General features: G+C 31.8%; 4 protein-coding genes across 5 annotated transcripts; 2 read left to right on the top strand and 2 right to left on the bottom strand.

Annotated features, from left to right (window-relative positions):
* The first annotated feature begins 405 nt into the window (after nucleotides 1–405).
* On the top strand, nucleotides 406–2,341 carry LOC130897765 (kynurenine formamidase). Its single transcript, XM_057806654.1, has 4 exons — nucleotides 406–588; nucleotides 1,100–1,201; nucleotides 1,577–1,796; nucleotides 1,853–2,341. The coding sequence occupies exons 1-4, from the start codon at nucleotides 483–485 to the stop codon at nucleotides 2,292–2,294; spliced, it is 870 nt and encodes a 289-aa protein (XP_057662637.1). The 5' UTR covers nucleotides 406–482; the 3' UTR covers nucleotides 2,295–2,341.
* Nucleotides 2,174–4,082, bottom strand: LOC130897764 (uncharacterized). The gene is made up of 4 exons (XM_057806653.1): nucleotides 3,894–4,082; nucleotides 3,346–3,644; nucleotides 2,880–3,272; nucleotides 2,174–2,510 (listed from the first exon to the last, which is right to left on the bottom strand). Exons 1-4 carry the CDS (start codon nucleotides 3,919–3,921, stop codon nucleotides 2,346–2,348), a joined length of 885 nt encoding a protein of 294 aa, XP_057662636.1. The 5' UTR covers nucleotides 3,922–4,082; the 3' UTR covers nucleotides 2,174–2,345.
* On the top strand, nucleotides 3,717–16,548 carry LOC130897762 (ATP-dependent helicase brm-like). 2 transcript variants are annotated; one of them, XM_057806651.1, is made up of 19 exons: nucleotides 3,717–3,946; nucleotides 4,450–5,569; nucleotides 8,110–8,348; nucleotides 8,406–8,562; nucleotides 8,638–9,020; nucleotides 9,906–10,373; nucleotides 10,433–10,625; nucleotides 10,798–11,041; nucleotides 11,110–11,452; nucleotides 11,508–11,685; nucleotides 11,760–12,002; nucleotides 12,061–12,227; nucleotides 12,380–12,568; nucleotides 12,638–12,968; nucleotides 13,026–13,256; nucleotides 13,313–13,609; nucleotides 13,686–13,894; nucleotides 13,967–14,093; nucleotides 14,219–16,548. In XM_057806651.1, the coding sequence occupies exons 2-19, from the start codon at nucleotides 4,457–4,459 to the stop codon at nucleotides 14,558–14,560; spliced, it is 5,454 nt and encodes a 1,817-aa protein (XP_057662634.1). In that variant the 5' UTR covers nucleotides 3,717–3,946; nucleotides 4,450–4,456; the 3' UTR covers nucleotides 14,561–16,548. The 2 variants fall into 2 exon arrangements, 1 of the variants encoding a protein (XP_057662634.1); XR_009059789.1 differs by lacking the exons at nucleotides 13,967–14,093; nucleotides 14,219–16,548 and having other exon boundaries at nucleotides 13,302–13,609; nucleotides 13,686–13,840.
* Nucleotides 5,606–7,366, bottom strand: LOC130897766 (inositol monophosphatase 1-like). Its single transcript, XM_057806655.1, has 6 exons — nucleotides 6,818–7,366; nucleotides 6,631–6,758; nucleotides 6,284–6,543; nucleotides 6,119–6,224; nucleotides 5,883–6,034; nucleotides 5,606–5,814 (listed from the first exon to the last, which is right to left on the bottom strand). Exons 1-6 carry the CDS (start codon nucleotides 6,881–6,883, stop codon nucleotides 5,675–5,677), a joined length of 852 nt encoding a protein of 283 aa, XP_057662638.1. The 5' UTR covers nucleotides 6,884–7,366; the 3' UTR covers nucleotides 5,606–5,674.
* Nucleotides 16,549–16,742: the final 194 nt, after the last annotated feature.

Here is a 16,742-nt window from a genome sequence, read left to right as displayed (position 1 = left end):
AAGTTTTTCGATAATTCATAAGAAGATATTTGAAAAATTGTTTAAATAATAAATATATTAAATCATCTTAACGAATTTATCTATGCGATTAACAGTTACTGGATTGCAGAGAAAATTTTAATAAGTTACATAGTAGTTTCGATACCTATATAATAGATGGCACTGAAGAAGTTAATTGAAAAAAACAAAAAATTCATTTCTTAATATATAGTTTAAATAGATGAAATGAAATCAATATAAAATTTATATTTATAATTAAAATTAGATAGATTTAAATTTTGGAGCGATAATCGAATGTATTGGAAATATTGTATCCTAAAGTAGAATTGTATTGATAAAATTTACGCAACTCTCCCACATTCTCATATTTATGTTAATAAATTTGTAAGGTTTCTGTGCATTGATAGTTACTTAATATTTCGCTACGCGAGATAGCTCGATGCTATCAGTTGTACCATTAATAATATTCTCTTGTTCTTAAAATGTTTTCTAAATCTTACTTTTCTCAAATGTTGTTACCAAGTAATTGGTCTAGAAAATCGGAAGGAACAGTGAGACTCCATGAACATATCAATATTATCGAACAATGTAAGTAAAGGCAAGACAAAAAATATATATAAATATTATCAATACGAAAATGATCGCTACTTAAAAATACAGTCAAATTTTTTATTTTAAATATAGTTTTTATTTATATATTTGTGTGTATAAACATTAAGAACATTATTGCCCTAAAGCCCTTCTTACCTGTTTTGCCATATTCCATATTTTTACGCAATTTATTTCATGTTATTTTGCACCATGTCAAACGTCAAACACAAATCAATATATAGAGGATATATATGAAAAATGCAATGAAAACTAATTTTATTTTTTTAATATGTACTTACCTGGATCTATACTAGCAAATAATTAGATAAAAAAACCATTATTTGATTTTTACAACTTTTTATTTGATACAGTATAAATTCATAATTTATACTTTGGGTCAATAATCTTTATTTCTTATCAATTGAATTTGAAAAAATTCTAAACATTTATCGTAAAAGTTGGGGATAAGTGGGGTAATTTTCAATTTTATTTTCTATTAATTTTCCAGGCAGTAAAGAAGTTACGGAATCTATTTCTTCCAATCTTATTATACCATATGGGACAAGACCACGAGAAAGAATTCATATCATCGGATCCGATTTACCCAAAAGTGAGCAATCATATAAAGATTAATATTTATAACAAACCGTAAAAAAAACCTTTTTGGTGCATTAAAAAGAAAAATTCAAATCAAAATTCGAGTTCCAATTTATGTTGGTGGATAATTAGGTTGAAAGTTCATCAAAACAGAATGTTAGTTACGGATTATAAAATTCCACCAAGATAGACAGGGTGAGCTAGGGAAAGTGTTTTAAAAAAATACGGGGTCATTACTTATAAATTACGCACTGCTACCAAAGTCATTGCTGTCCATAAATACAAAATTTTTCATGTGGAACAAGGAGTAGGTTATTATAAAAATAGAATTTCTACTTAGTTTTGTTCAATTTAAACCTCCTTATTAGTGTTTTATTAAAATTTTTAGGTTCCCCAATATATATCCATTTCCATGGTGGATACTGGCAAGAATCAATTGTAACAGCTGAAAATAACTTATTAATAGCCAAACATTTGTATAATAATAATATTAAAACGATAATTGTTGGTTATGAACTGTGCCCAACTGTTACTTTATCAGAAATTGCTGACAACGTAGAAAAAGCATTGATAATTTGTTTGGAGTACGCAAAAACACATGAAACTAAGTAAAATGGTTTTAATTCGTTTTTATATTTTAAGATAAATGAAATTTCTTTTCTAGAGGAATTTTCTTAAGTGGTCATTCAGCTGGAGGACAAATAGTAGCTATGCTGTTTAAATCTTTTCTTCCGAGCCTTCCCGTAGAAGATCAGTCCTTATTTAAGAAAGCGTTTCTTTTATCGGGTGTATTTGATTTAACAGCTGTCCAAAAATCGTCTTTAAATGACTTGTTACGTTTAGACGAAACATCTGCTTTAAAAGAGAGTCCGTTGCATCAAAATTTGAAAGCTAGTTATTGTGAATTAGTTTTCGTAGTTGCAAAATATGACAGTCCTAAATTAATACAACAATCAGAAGATATGTACCTACAAACTACAAAATTGGGATTCAAAGCTGAATATATTTTCTTGGAAAATACAGATCATTTTGATTTAATTGAAGGTTACAATGATGAAGAAAATGTCCTTACTAAACTTGTTGTAAAATATTGTACAAACAAATGATAGATACAAAAATTATTACATATTAAAATTGTTAAGAAAATAATAAACTTTTTATTTCATTTCCTCCTTATCTTTGTACCTCAAAATTTTTCGAATTTCTTCATTTATTTCATTTAACATTGACATACTAGTCATGGAAGATATTTCACCATCATCTATTAACAAGGTATGGTTATTTTGATTGAACTCCTGTATGGTTTTGATATCTTTTAAAAACTAAAACAAATATAATGAAATTATTTTGATTATATTATTATAACCTTTTTTACAAAATATCACATTGACGACTTAATAATTTTTCAACATTTTATTTCTTACTCCTTTTTATAAGTTTTTCTTGATGATTTATCTTGATTTTAGGTATCTTTTCTATGGAAATCTGTGTTAGTTATTTTAAACTGATTTTCATAAAAGACAAATCACCACGAAAAGATTTATTAATACAATTGCTGGTTATTGAGAATATGAGATTAACTACAGATTACAACATGATGCACAAATGCAAACGATAACAACAAAAATGTTTTCTTTTTAATTAAATTGTCCAATTTAATACATTTACATGTAACTACAAAATAGACTTACTTGACAAACTTGTTTCATATACTGGTTACAGTTTTTAAATATTTTATCTGCCTCTGGACTAGGTATTATTCGATTATCTTCATGCTTTAAACGATTTTTTACTACATTTTTCATTGTGGATAATCCGTAACTAATATTTTCCATAATTTCATCAACGTTAATAGAATTATTTTCACTTATATTGTATTTATAGTCTTCGATAACGTTTTCTGTTTTAATCACTGAAGGTTTTTCATTATCCAACACTTTAATTTCACCGTACATGGGAAACAAATTTAGAGTATTTTTTGAAAGAGTTTCGATATCGTCCAGTGACACAAATTTGCTAAATTTATCGGAATTTTGTTTTTTTATTGTCTTTATATAAATAAACATATTTTGTAATATGTTTAACTGAAAAAATATTATCGTAAAAAGTTAGGTTATGTATACACATATATAACCAAATAATTTTCTATATTAATACCTGTTTCGAAGGATCCAGAGAACTCAGCATAAAAGGTATCATTTCTTCTTTGGTACAGAACCCGTTTTCATATAAAATTGTACCCAAAAATTTTGTGTCTTCCGCGGAAACTTCCCCATCGTAAATTCCGAGTTTTAACATCCATGATATTAAAAAGCCTCGATTGGTTTGTTTAAAGATATCCGCCAATTCCTCGTCGCTCATGCTATCGACCAGAGGATATTGAAATTCCAGTATATAATTTTTTAAATCACATAAAACACCTGGATCTTCCATTTCTTTTGAATCAACCAACTCTTCTGTGCATAAAATTTAAAATAAAAACGTGTTAATAAAACAAAGCCAATCAGGAGCAAGCGTCCTAGAATTTTAGCTGTTTTCTCTCTCTAGCAGTATAAAATAAAAAGAGAAAAATTTTAATCAAAACAAATTAATTCGGGGTGCAGGGAAGAGCAGGGATTAGATTGGAAAATGGCGAGTGTTGTGTTTTAATAAATAAAAGTGAAAAAATGAATAAATTTATTAATAAATATAAAAGAAATTCGTACTTGCATTGGTTTTAAATATTTTCGACATTCTACAGTACCTGCCAGTGAACAAGGTAAGTTTTTATAATAAATTCTCATAATATAAATACGGAACAAAGGTTCTACATTATAAAATTTCTTATAAAACATTGATATTTACAAATTTTATATAGAAGTGTCTGAGATGTGCACTCGTTTAAATGTTTTGACAGCTTGTTGTAAGGCCGTTAACCTACAATAAATCGGCGGTTAAAATTTATAATAACGACCATAAATCTAAAAAACAGAAAAACGAAATTGAGCATTTGCATATTATACGATATAATGATATACTGGTTGCCTAATTTACGCGATTGTAATTACTAATTTTTATTTGAGGAAATCTTTAAAAAGAAAATGAAATTATAATTTGTATTGATTATTCTGCAATTTTTGTCATGAAATAATCAGTAGCGTATCAATGTGTATGTTTACACTACATATTAATTAAAATTTAAAAATTTTAGCAAGATTTGGATATTAGCGATAGTTTTGAGCCGGATTTTATATTTTACACAATTTTATTCTTCATTTTTAGATAAAAAATGTCAAGTCCATCTTCTCAAAGTAGTCCTATGCCTCCTCCGATGGGTACACCTTTACATATTTCATCTTCTCAACCACCACATAATTCTTATCAACCATCTATGATACATATAAGCAATTCTAATGGAATTTCCCCATTACCTATGCCTCCGACTTCAACCCATTCGTTACCACCCCATATGTCGCCTCACGGTAATCATCCAATCAACTTGGGACCTCCTCCACACCTACCACATGGACTATCTGGTGGTCCTCAACATGGACCACCCGGAGTGCCTCAACACGGACCACCCGGGGTACCTCAGCATGGACCACCTGGAGGAGTTCATCATGGACCACCTGGAGGTTCTCAACAAGGACCATGTGGAGGACCTCAACATGGATCACCTTCAGGGACTCAGCACGGACCACCTGGGGGTCCTCAGCATGGACCACCTGGGGGTCCTCATCACGGACCACCTGGGGTACCTCAGCATGGACCACACGGGATACCTCAGCACGGTCCACATGGAGGTTCTCAGCACGGTCCACCTGTAGGTCCTCAGCACGGCCCACCTGGAGGTCCTCAGCACGGTCCACCTGCAGGTCCTCAGCATGGACCTCCTGGAGGTATCCAGCATGGACCACCTGCAGGTCCTCAGCATGGACCTCCCGGAGGTATCCAGCATGGACCACCAGGAGGGACTCATCATGTGCCGTGTGGTGGACCTCAACATGGGCCCCCTGGAGGGTTTCAATATGGACCACATGGAGGGCCTCAACATGGATCACATGGGGGCCCTCAACATGGATCGTTTGGACTAGCCTCGCACGGTTCTTCAGTAGGATCGCCACATGGACCTATTCATGGCCCATCTTCATCCCACGCGCCTTCTGGTTCCCATCCACCAGCAGGAATGGTACACGGTCCTCCTGTTATTCCTCATCATATTGGTCCGTCTCCAACATCACATGGGGGGCCGCTTATGCATACAAATACACAAAATACTCACAGTGCTCAAGCTCATGATCTGTCAACAGTCAATTCTTCGCAAGGTGGGAATTTGTCACAACAAAACTATTCTGGTGCTACCTCTCAGTCTGGTTCTATTGGACACCCACAACAGCGGCAGGTTAGTAACGAGGAATACCGTTTAACAAAAAAATTATGTGTTTATATATATTTATTTTCATACCAATAATACCATAATAAGTGAAATCTAGCTTAAGTTTGATTATTACGGTTTAAATGGTTTTTTATTTTCTAAATCATTTAGTCTCTCTTCATCGGCCTTTCTTTCAATTTCCATAAATTGATCTGATAATTCTTTCGTTGAAGTTGCTAAAAAGTTAGGGTCCATCAGATCAAATTCTCCCCCTAAAACAATATACAATAACACATTAATTACATTGCGAATGAATTTGTTATTGATTCGTAAAAATTACCTCGGGTATCGCACACATATCCTCCCGCTTCCCTAACTATAAGAACACCGGCAGCTGCATCCCACGGGTATAATCCATCGCATTGGTAAGCATCCAATCTTCCAACGGCAACATAGCATAAACCTAGTACCGCAGAACCTAGAGAACGAAAACTACGAAAAAAAAAAGGTGTTAATGTCGAAATTGATCGCTTTTGATACGTTGATAAAGCACTAAACAATTTTTTTAAAACTCACCCGTTAATTATTTGGATCAAGTGTTTTAGTCTGTACATGTACAATTCGTAATATTTTGGATTTCTCGCTAGAGACAATTCGTAATTGAAAATAGATTTTTTGATATCTAAAAGTTGAAAGATATTTTTTAAGGTGTATCAATTCTTGATATAACATAATATATACCTTTTTCTTGATTAACATGTATGCGTAGCCCATTAAGAAAAGCCCCTTGACCCTTTACCGCGGTGTATAATTCGTCGTTGAAAGGATTGAAAACAATTCCCATGATTTGTTCTTTATCTATAACCAATCCAACTGATATACAGGTATCTCTCATATTCCTTACGAAATTCGATGTACCGTCTATGGGATCTATTATCCATGTTGGATTTCTTGTTAATTCTCCTATGCCATTCATATGAGATTCTTCTTCGCCAATAAAACTAAAAATTTTAAAACGTTCAATTAAAAAAAAATAGAGTTTTACAGATGTACGCAATTATCTATCAAATGATGATTTAAAAACTTACTTATGATGGGGCCATTTTTCTTTGATTCTCCTTATCAATATATTTTCTATTTTTCTATCGTATTCGGTTACTTCATCGTATATTTCATCTTTTGTTTCAACCTTGAAATTTTTGGCTGCTGCAATTTCCTTACAAATACAAATGATTATATTTACATATTTTTTATTTTGAATAAAACTAGTTTTACCTGTCCTGCTTCTCGAACCAAAGGCAATACAAAATCGTAGTAAGCTTTCACTTCCATTTTAAGCATTTAAAACGATAACAATTATTATTGAAATAAAATATAATACTATTAACGTCGACACTGATTGTAAGAATTAATAACCTTGGATGCGATTATTTACTTTCAAATTAAACAGGGTTATTGAAAATGTCTACTGCCTGTGTTTATTTTATAAATAAGGACTTTTTATTGATATTACGATCCACATTTAAATCATATATTAATCTACAAGGTCTCTGTGTTGTCGAACAAAAACAATTTGAGATTCTCTTATTAAAAACAATAAATACGTAACGAATTATCCGCATCAACTTTCTGGGAGACTTTATATAGACCGATTTGTTGAACTTAATTGCTTTTAATTAACTTAAATCTGTTTTTTTTGTGTAATAATATTTCAACGTATGAATGTGAAAACAATTTATATGCAGATAAAAATAAATCAGACGAATTGTCCGGCGATAACTTGTGTTAACCAGAACTATTAAATAAAAACATTAACATTGAACTGAAGGTTGAATTTTCATATTAATTATTGGAGGTTTGTTCCAACATGCTAATCAGAAGCGTTCTTGGAACGGTTATACGTGTAAATGATATTTTCTGCGCAAACTCCGGTCAGTTGGAACCTTATATGTCATGTTGGAATACAAAACAGAATCGTTCGTTTTACGATAATGTATATTGCGCAGAATCGTCACTGTACCAACGACGGTTTTTCGATGGGCTGGACGTATATGTAATACTTCTATATGGACAGTTTCTATAAGTAAAACAAATAGTGTATCGAGCGTTTCAGTTAGTTCTGCGCATGGAGCATGCGTAGTATAGATTAAGTATCTAACGAGAGCGAAAATGAGTATTATCGGCAACGTAACGTAAGGACGTTTTTTCCCATACCAACTGTCCATATAAGAGTATGAAGTTGGAACGAACCTTGGATTAACCCAGCGTGATTTTAGGAGAGAGAGAGAGAGAGGAAAAAAAACGTAATGAAATCGTAATTAAAATTAATTTATACAAAAATATCGAAATAGTTTTTGAAAAATATATTATTGATAAATATTTGCAGTTACTCTGATCCACAATATATTTATCTTCTTAATAAATACACGATGGGCTTATTAAATATATATATTATTTGTTTACATATTTTATATAGCTGCAAACAATTAAATAAAAATACATTCAAATAACAAGTGGTGAATTAGTCATTTTGTTTATTATGATATTTCGATTTTTCTACTTTCTAGAATTTAGCTGCATCTCCTGGTCCTCTTCCTCCATCCACATCAAATTCTGGATCCCCCCAAGGTCCGTCTTCTTCTCCTTTACAAGGTCAAGAAAATTTAAATGCTTTACAAAGGGCCATAGACAGTATGGAGGAAAAAGGAATGCAGGAAGATCCTAGATATTCACAATTGTTAGCGTTGAGAGCTAGAAGTAATGGATCGAATAATGTTTTAACACAAACGCAAATGTCACAATTAAGGTATATTATTATCAATATAGTAATTGATAGTAATAAATATTTTTATCGTATTTATAGAAACCAAATAATGGCTTATCGTTATATAGCGAGAAATCAACCAGTACCGTCTCAAATAAATTTAGCGTTGCAAGGAAAACGTCCCGAAGGTTCTCCACAATGTTCGACACCGCCTCCTAATTCGCCATTAATTCAAGGAAACTCAGGAAATCATCAGGTACAATTTTATTTTATTATAAATAAATTAATTTTCTTTTTATAGCCTTCATTTAATAATAATTTTTTTATTCAGACCAGTTCACATCCACATGAACCTGTAGAAACTCCAACTTCTGGTAGGGTATCATCTCCAGCTCCACCAGAACCGCCGATGCGACCACCTGTAACACCAACTTCTCAACAGGCTATAATGCAGAACCATCCGGTACAAACTCATCTGGTACCTGCCCCTATGGAGTCACCTCAAGCTCCTCCCCAATCTTATAAACAGCCTCATAATCCTCCGTTCCACGCGCCACCTCCACAAATGGTCAACAGCGGTTCCAGATCTGTGCAGATACATCAACCTCAACCGAATCATCATAATCATCAAAACGTTAAACATAATAGGATCAGTTCTTTACTCAAACCATGTGGAGTTGATCCGCTGGTTCTTCTTCAAGAAAGAGAAAACAGGTATTTTCTCTAACGAATCTCACGCTTGTAGGTATTTTTTTTTTATTTCTAGCGTTGTTTAATTGAAACAATTTCGTTCGAGTCACATTTTATCTTAAATTTGCGCATGATCTATTTTTTGAATTTATTTAAGATTCATACTTAACTATTAGAAAGTTTTTTTCCTACGACCACTTGCACACTCACTTTTACCTATTACACACATGTACTGTGTGTATAAAACATGTATTGAAATGCTTCTTTTTCTTATGTTACATATGGTCTCGAACGATAGAGGAAATACGCGAATACAATATAAATCTGGCTGGGTCCCGAAAGGCAAAAGACCGAATTTTAGAACACTGAAGAAGTAGACAATATCCTGTTTTTAGGTTATATTAGTGTTTACAATAAACATTTAAAGTTTATTATGATTTGTATTCAATTACATATTAGTGTCTGCAAGATAATTTAAACGTTAAAATTAAGTGTTATCACTATGACTGGTTAATGTATGAAGTAGTTGAATGAAAATTTATTTTCAATAGTGAAGAAAAAAACATTCTTCATGACTGTTTTAGTTTTACTAACAGGTAAATTAAAAGTTTAAAAATTATATCAAGTTGTACTATTAAATATTTTGTAGGATGCTTTAACTTTTCAGCACACCTGTTTATATACTTTTCAATACATGTGTGATATGGTTTAATTGACTTTCTTATCTAAAAAATACGGTTTTTTTGAGGAATTGTTTACGTGGTCGTAGGAAAAATAGTGTACACAACTGGTTGGTATTTTGCACTCGTTACGTTTCAGCACTCGCCGCGTTATGTGATATACTATTGTCGTCATAGTGCGTCATGTTCCTCAATATCAATGTCCCACATTTAAGTATTTTTGCTTCAGAGTGGCAGCTAGAATAGCATCGCGTATGGAACAACTATCCAATTTACCGACAAACTTATCAGATGAGGTCCGGTTGCAAGTTCAGATCGAATTAAGAGCCCTTAGATGTTTGAATTTTCAAAGACAACTCCGAAGTGAGATAATAGCGTGTACTAGAAGGGATACCTCACTCGAAACGGTAATTAACGTCAAACAATACAAAAGAACCAAACGACAAGGTTTGAAAGAAGCTAGAGCAACGGAAAAGCTGGAAAAACAACAAAAAATTGAAGCCGAAAGAAAAAAGAAACAAAAACATCAAGAATTTCTTAATTCGGTGTCACAACACGCGAAAGATTTTAAAGAATTTCACAGAAACGTACAGGGAAAGTTATCGAGATTGAATAGAGGTATAATGAGTTATCATGCGAATGCAGAAAGGGAGCAGAAAAAAGAGCAAGAGAGGATAGAAAAAGAACGTATGAGAAGGTGCGATAATTATTTCGAAAATGCGTCAAAGTTCTCGACGAATTTTTTTTTATTTTTAGGTTGATGGCAGAAGATGAAGAAGGTTATAGAAAATTGATTGATCAAAAGAAAGACAAACGTTTGGCATTCTTACTGTCTCAGACGGATGAATACATAAGTAATTTAACTGAAATGGTGAAACAGCACAAATTGGAACAACAACGCAAACAAATGGAAGAAGAAAAGAAAAGAAAAGTCCAAGACAAACTCAAAGTATGTATATATATTCAATTATTTCGTATTTATCCCTATTTTTATCATTAATCCTTCCAAATTTTCCTCATTCTTTTTTCTTTCGCCATTTTAAAATATTATAATTAGTACGCGTACCAGGAAGGTTTAAAACAATGTGATTTTAATTCAACTTCTTTTGTGATGTGAATAGAAAAAGAGAAGAAAATTAGGATTGGATGGTACTATAAAGCAAGATGACGAGGATGGGTCGCAAGAATTGGACAGACCAATTACCGTAATCGAAATAACAACAGGAAAAAAACTTTCAGGAGAAGAAGCCCCGATGCTCAGCCAATTACAAGAATGGTTAATTCAAAATCCCGGTTGGGAAATTGTAGACACCGATGACGAAGATGAAGAAACCGATTCCGATGCATCCGATGAAGATGATAATAGTAAGATATAATATAATCATATATTGAACACACATTATTTACATGTTACATTTTGTTTTGTGAAAAAGGACCGAAATCGGAGGAGGATAAAACGAAAGAGGTAATCAATAAAGCCAAAGTGGAAGATGACGAATATCATAAAAATTCGAAAGAAGAACAGACCTATTATAGTATTGCGCATACCGTACACGAAATAGTAACAGAACAACCAACCATTATGATCAACGGACGTCTAAAAGAGTACCAGATAAAAGGATTGGAATGGTTAGTGTCTTTATTTAACAATAATCTTAACGGTATTTTAGCCGACGAGATGGGATTGGGAAAAACTATACAGACCATAGCTTTGATTACTCATCTTATGGAAAAAAAGAAAATCAACGGACCATATCTTATAATTGTACCGTTGTCGTAAGTATTGATATTTTTTTTATTTATCTGTAGTGGTATTAATTTTATGTTTTAGTACTTTGTCGAATTGGGTTTTGGAATTCGAAAAATGGTCGCCGTCAGTCGTAGTTGTTTCGTATAAAGGTTCGCCGTGTGTCAGAAGACAGATTCAGAGCCAAATGAGATCGACAAAATTTAATGTTTTACTAACTACTTACGAATACGTTATAAAAGATAAAGGAGTATTAGCTAAGGTTTGTTGTTTAGATATATTGGACAAATATGACACTCCAAAACTATCTTGTCTGATATTTTTTGATGCTTTCAGTTGCCGTTTAAATATATGATCATAGATGAAGGTCATCGTATGAAAAATCATCATTGTAAATTGACGCAAGTATTAAACACTCATTATTTAGCTCCACATCGTCTCTTATTAACTGGTACTCCACTACAAAATAAATTGCCAGAATTATGGGCTTTACTTAATTTTTTATTGCCTTCTATATTCAAGAGTTGTTCAACATTCGAACAATGGTTCAACGCTCCTTTTGCTACTACAGGAGAAAAGGTAAATTCGAATCCTTTTTATATTTCCGTTCGAAATGTATTATTCGTGTTTTTGTTAGGTTGAGTTGAACGAGGAAGAAACTATTCTGATCATTCGACGTCTTCACAAAGTTCTTAGACCGTTTCTATTGAGACGATTAAAAAGAGAAGTCGAGTCACAACTTCCCGATAAAGTAGAATACATAATAAAATGTGACATGTCCGGTCTACAAAAAGTTTTATACAAGTAAGAATACATTTTTTTAATGCAAAAAATTTAATAAAATTACAGTTATGTTACTGTTAATGCTGTAGATAAATAAATTTATAATATAATAATACTTTGAATCAACTAAAAAGAAAACTAACTAAATAGTAAAGTGGTAAATTAATTTTTAGGCATATGCAAAGTAAAGGGGTTCTGCTGACCGATGGTTCCGAAAAAGGTAATAAAGGTAAGGGGGGAGCGAAAGCCTTAATGAATACGATTGTTCAATTGAGAAAGTTATGCAACCATCCTTTCATGTTTCAAAATATCGAAGAAAAATATTGCGATCATGTTGGAATCGCGGGAGGGGTCATATCGGGGTAAATATATTACATTAAATAACTTTGAATAAAAATAAATATTTTATTGATAAATGTCAATTGTTTTAGACCGGATATTTATCGAGCTTCCGGTAAATTCGAACTTTTAGATCGTATATTACCGAAATTAAAAGCTACGAATCACCGAGTACTATTATTTTGTCAAATGACTCAATTAATGACGATAATGGAAGATTATTTAAGTTGGCGCGGTTTTGGTTATCTTCGTTTAGATGGTACGACCAAAGCCGAAGATCGTGGTGATTTGTTGAATAAATTCAACGACAAAGCTAGCGATTATTTCATTTTTCTTTTATCTACGAGAGCAGGAGGATTAGGACTCAATTTACAAACAGCCGATACCGTCGTTATATTCGATTCCGATTGGAACCCTCATCAGGTAAATCGCGATTAAATATAGTTATTAATAATATATAACGAAAATTCAATTAAATAGGATCTACAAGCTCAAGATAGAGCTCATAGAATCGGACAACAGAACGAAGTAAGAGTACTTAGATTAATGACGGTTAATTCGGTCGAAGAACGTATATTGGCGGCTGCTAGATATAAACTTAACATGGACGAAAAGGTCATTCAAGCCGGTATGTTCGATCAAAAATCAACCGGAACTGAAAGACAACAGTTTTTACAACATATCTTACATCAAGACGGAGACGATGAAGAAGTAATATTTATTAAATGAATATCTATAACTGTATCGATTATTAAGTTTTGTTTTAGGAAGAAAATGAAGTTCCCGATGACGAGACCGTTAATCAAATGGTAGCGAGATCCGAAGCGGAATTCGAACTTTTTCAAAAAATGGACGTGGAAAGGCGAAGGGAAGAGGCTAAATTAGGACCCGCTAGAAAATCTAGAATGTTGGAAATTAGCGAATTACCAGATTGGTTAGTTAAAGAAGACGACGAGGTCGATCGCTGGCACTACGATGACCAAGACAGAATTTTGGGTAGAGGCACGAGACAACGAAAGGAAGTTGATTATACCGATAGTATAACAGAAAAAGATTGGTTAAAGGTAATATAAACGCGCGTCATTATAATATGTCATATTATTAAATCCAATTATCTAATATTTTATTTTATTATTTAAGGCTGAAGATACTGGCGAATATGAGGAAGAAGAAGAGGAGGAAGAGAAAATTAGGAAAAAGAAGAATCGCAAAAAGAGAAGACGGGGCGAAGATTCTGATAGCGAAGTAGGAAGCGTCATCAAAAGAAAAAATAAAAATCAAATTTACGATACGAGGCTTAAAAGACAATTGAGAAAATTAATGACTATCGTCACAAGATATACGGATAGGTACGAAACCATAATTATAAATGTTGATAAATAAACATTCGGGTTTTATTCGGTTATTTTTTTTCTTTGTAGTGATGGTCGATTATTGAGTGAACCGTTTATAAAACTACCCCCTAAAAAAGATTATCCCGATTATTATGAGATTATTAAGAAACCCATCGATATAAACAAAATTTTAGATAGGATTTCTGACGGAAAGGTAAAAATAATTTTCATTTGTTTCTTAATTAACACAGATAATGATTCGATGATTCTTTTCTAAAATCCATTAAATTATAACTAATAAATCTCATAAAAATATTTTTCTAGTTAATTCTGTTTCAGTATCTGGATTTCGCAGATCTAGAACGAGATTTCATGCTACTTTGTCAGAACGCTCAGATATACAACGAAGAAGCATCTTTAATTCACGAAGATAGTATAGTACTTCAATCGGTATTCGCTAATGCGAAACATCGTATCGAAAACGAATGCGTCGAATCGGAACCGGACGATGAAAAAGACGAAGTTAAATCGGATACCGATTCTTTAATAAAAATGAAGATAAAGCTCAAGAGTAAAAAGCTCATTAGCAGTAGTAGTATTGGTAATAGACGGAAGAGAAGTCCGAAGAAATACCTTTCTGAGGATGATGATGATGATGATGATGAAGAAGAAGACGATTAGATTTTTTCAATTATCTTGTTTTTTTTTTTTCGAGGTTTTTAGGTAAATGACTTGATATACTTTAGATCGGTATTTGTTAATTAACCACCAACTTTTTTGTTACTATTAATATAGTTTAAAGTAATTTTGGTTTTAAAAATGAATATATATATATATATATATATATATATATATATATATATATATATGCACTCTATTAATTATATGTAAAAATGTTGGTTGTGCTCTGAATGTGATAAATTTTTATTTGAAATATTTCGCTATTTGTTTTTATATCGCGGGTTTGTCTATATATCAAGTAGGGATGAATCGATTCTCGATACCACCGATTTTTGGTATCGAGAATCGATCGCAAAAAATCGATACCGATACCAGTAAATGGACGGAACAATTATTGTTTAATCCAGTTTATATTGTTATCAAAATGAAATTATATTTTGAAAAATCATTTGTCTTTTGTTTAAACAACACACTGCCTCGGAACATTTATTGCGCCGACAAAGTAGTCCCATATCTTCTTTGATATATAAGGTGTAGAGTGTAGAAAAATCCCTCTTTTAAAATAACATGGGTAATTATTTTGATTTTTGATACAATTACATAGAAACCAAAGAGCTTAACGTAGACCATGTATTTCCCTCTGTTGGTCCGATTTAATTTCAGAATAAATGTTTATTAAACCATTGTTTATTTTTTATTTGCGAAATTGCCTCATTCGTCCCTGTATAGGCATAGATATTTTAAAATTGGTTTGTAGGTTGTTCAAACAAATTCTGAATATGTTTTTAGTAAGAGAATTTTTTTCCATCGATGGTATCGGTATCGAAAATCGAAAAATTTTTGATATCGACACATCTCTAATATCAAGGTATATCAAGATATTATAAGCGTTAAAAAGAAAATGAATAAACTAACTTTTTATCGGCTCAAAGCTTACGTGTATTGTTATATATGGAAATGAAATTCCATTATTTTTTGCCATTGTAGTTGAGATTAATTAAATTTAGTAGGTTTAGGAGATTTCAAATGTTGTACATAGGTATACAATCTATCTGTCCACATAAAATGTATTCGAATCCTACTATTTTTTAACCATTCGCTTTATATATTCAACGCGAGACCTTTAAAATAACAATTAAACACAATTGTGTGCATTATGTTTCTCAAATTTTTAAATATTATTTATTTCTTCATAATCATTTCTTATTATCTTTTAGAACGATTCCTATAATGAAAGTTCTTGTATCTCAAAAACGTTTACATTTTTTTTTTCAACTTGTACTCTACACCAATTTTAATTGAATTGAAAATTGCTATTTTTAGTATGATTTTAAAAATTGTGGACTTTTTACGGTGAAAGTAGTTCTCAATTTCAAATTTTGATTCAAATCAAGTTTCTAATTACAAATGTAGACTAAAAATATTTTTGCAATAATTTAATCAGCAGTATTATTAGGTCTAACTAAACGAATAATTACAACGATTAAATTGTTTTTTTTTTATATATAAATGTTGGTTAAATCTAATGGTATGTCTATGTACAAATTATTCTTACAATTATATATCAAAAATATGATTGTGTCTCATACGTCCATACGGTTTTCGAAAAAATCATGCGAGCATATTTTGGAAATATAGTTTTTGGTATTATAATTGTAAATAATTCGATTGCTTTATGAGTCACGTCACAAAAATGAAAGTTTTAGAGTTTTATTGTTATGAAAAAATGAAAACGAACGCAAAAAATTAAGTCCATTCACCAATATCGTTCCTATAGATTTTATTAATATTCTTTCGGTTCTAATATCCTATTTGTGACGTGTTTTAACCATAAACTATTTTTTTAACGAGCTCAACTATTTTTATCTTTTACAGACAAATAAAATATATCTATGATTTGATTGAAAGCTTTAAAATAAACCTTGCGTGTTTAACATGTCTCCCAATTAATGTGCAATAAATGTTACAATAAATGTTATTACATTAAATTGCATTTTTTTTTTTTTTAATAATCATTTCACCTTCGAATTCCTCGAGATTAAGATTGAATACTGTTACGAACTCGTCTACGACATTGCCAGTGAAGCCGGTCTTAATCGGTTATGATGGAGGAATCTGAAATTTGATGAATTCGTTTAATGTCTTTATCACAGCGGCGATTTTTTCATACTTTGTTCGGTCT

Source organism: Diorhabda carinulata, chromosome 9, assembly GCF_026250575.1.
Source record: "Diorhabda carinulata isolate Delta chromosome 9, icDioCari1.1, whole genome shotgun sequence".
Taxonomy (NCBI): Eukaryota; Metazoa; Arthropoda; class Insecta; order Coleoptera; family Chrysomelidae; genus Diorhabda; species Diorhabda carinulata.
The sequence above is the reverse complement of the archived record's forward strand: the minus strand, read 5'-3'. Positions and strand labels throughout refer to the sequence as shown.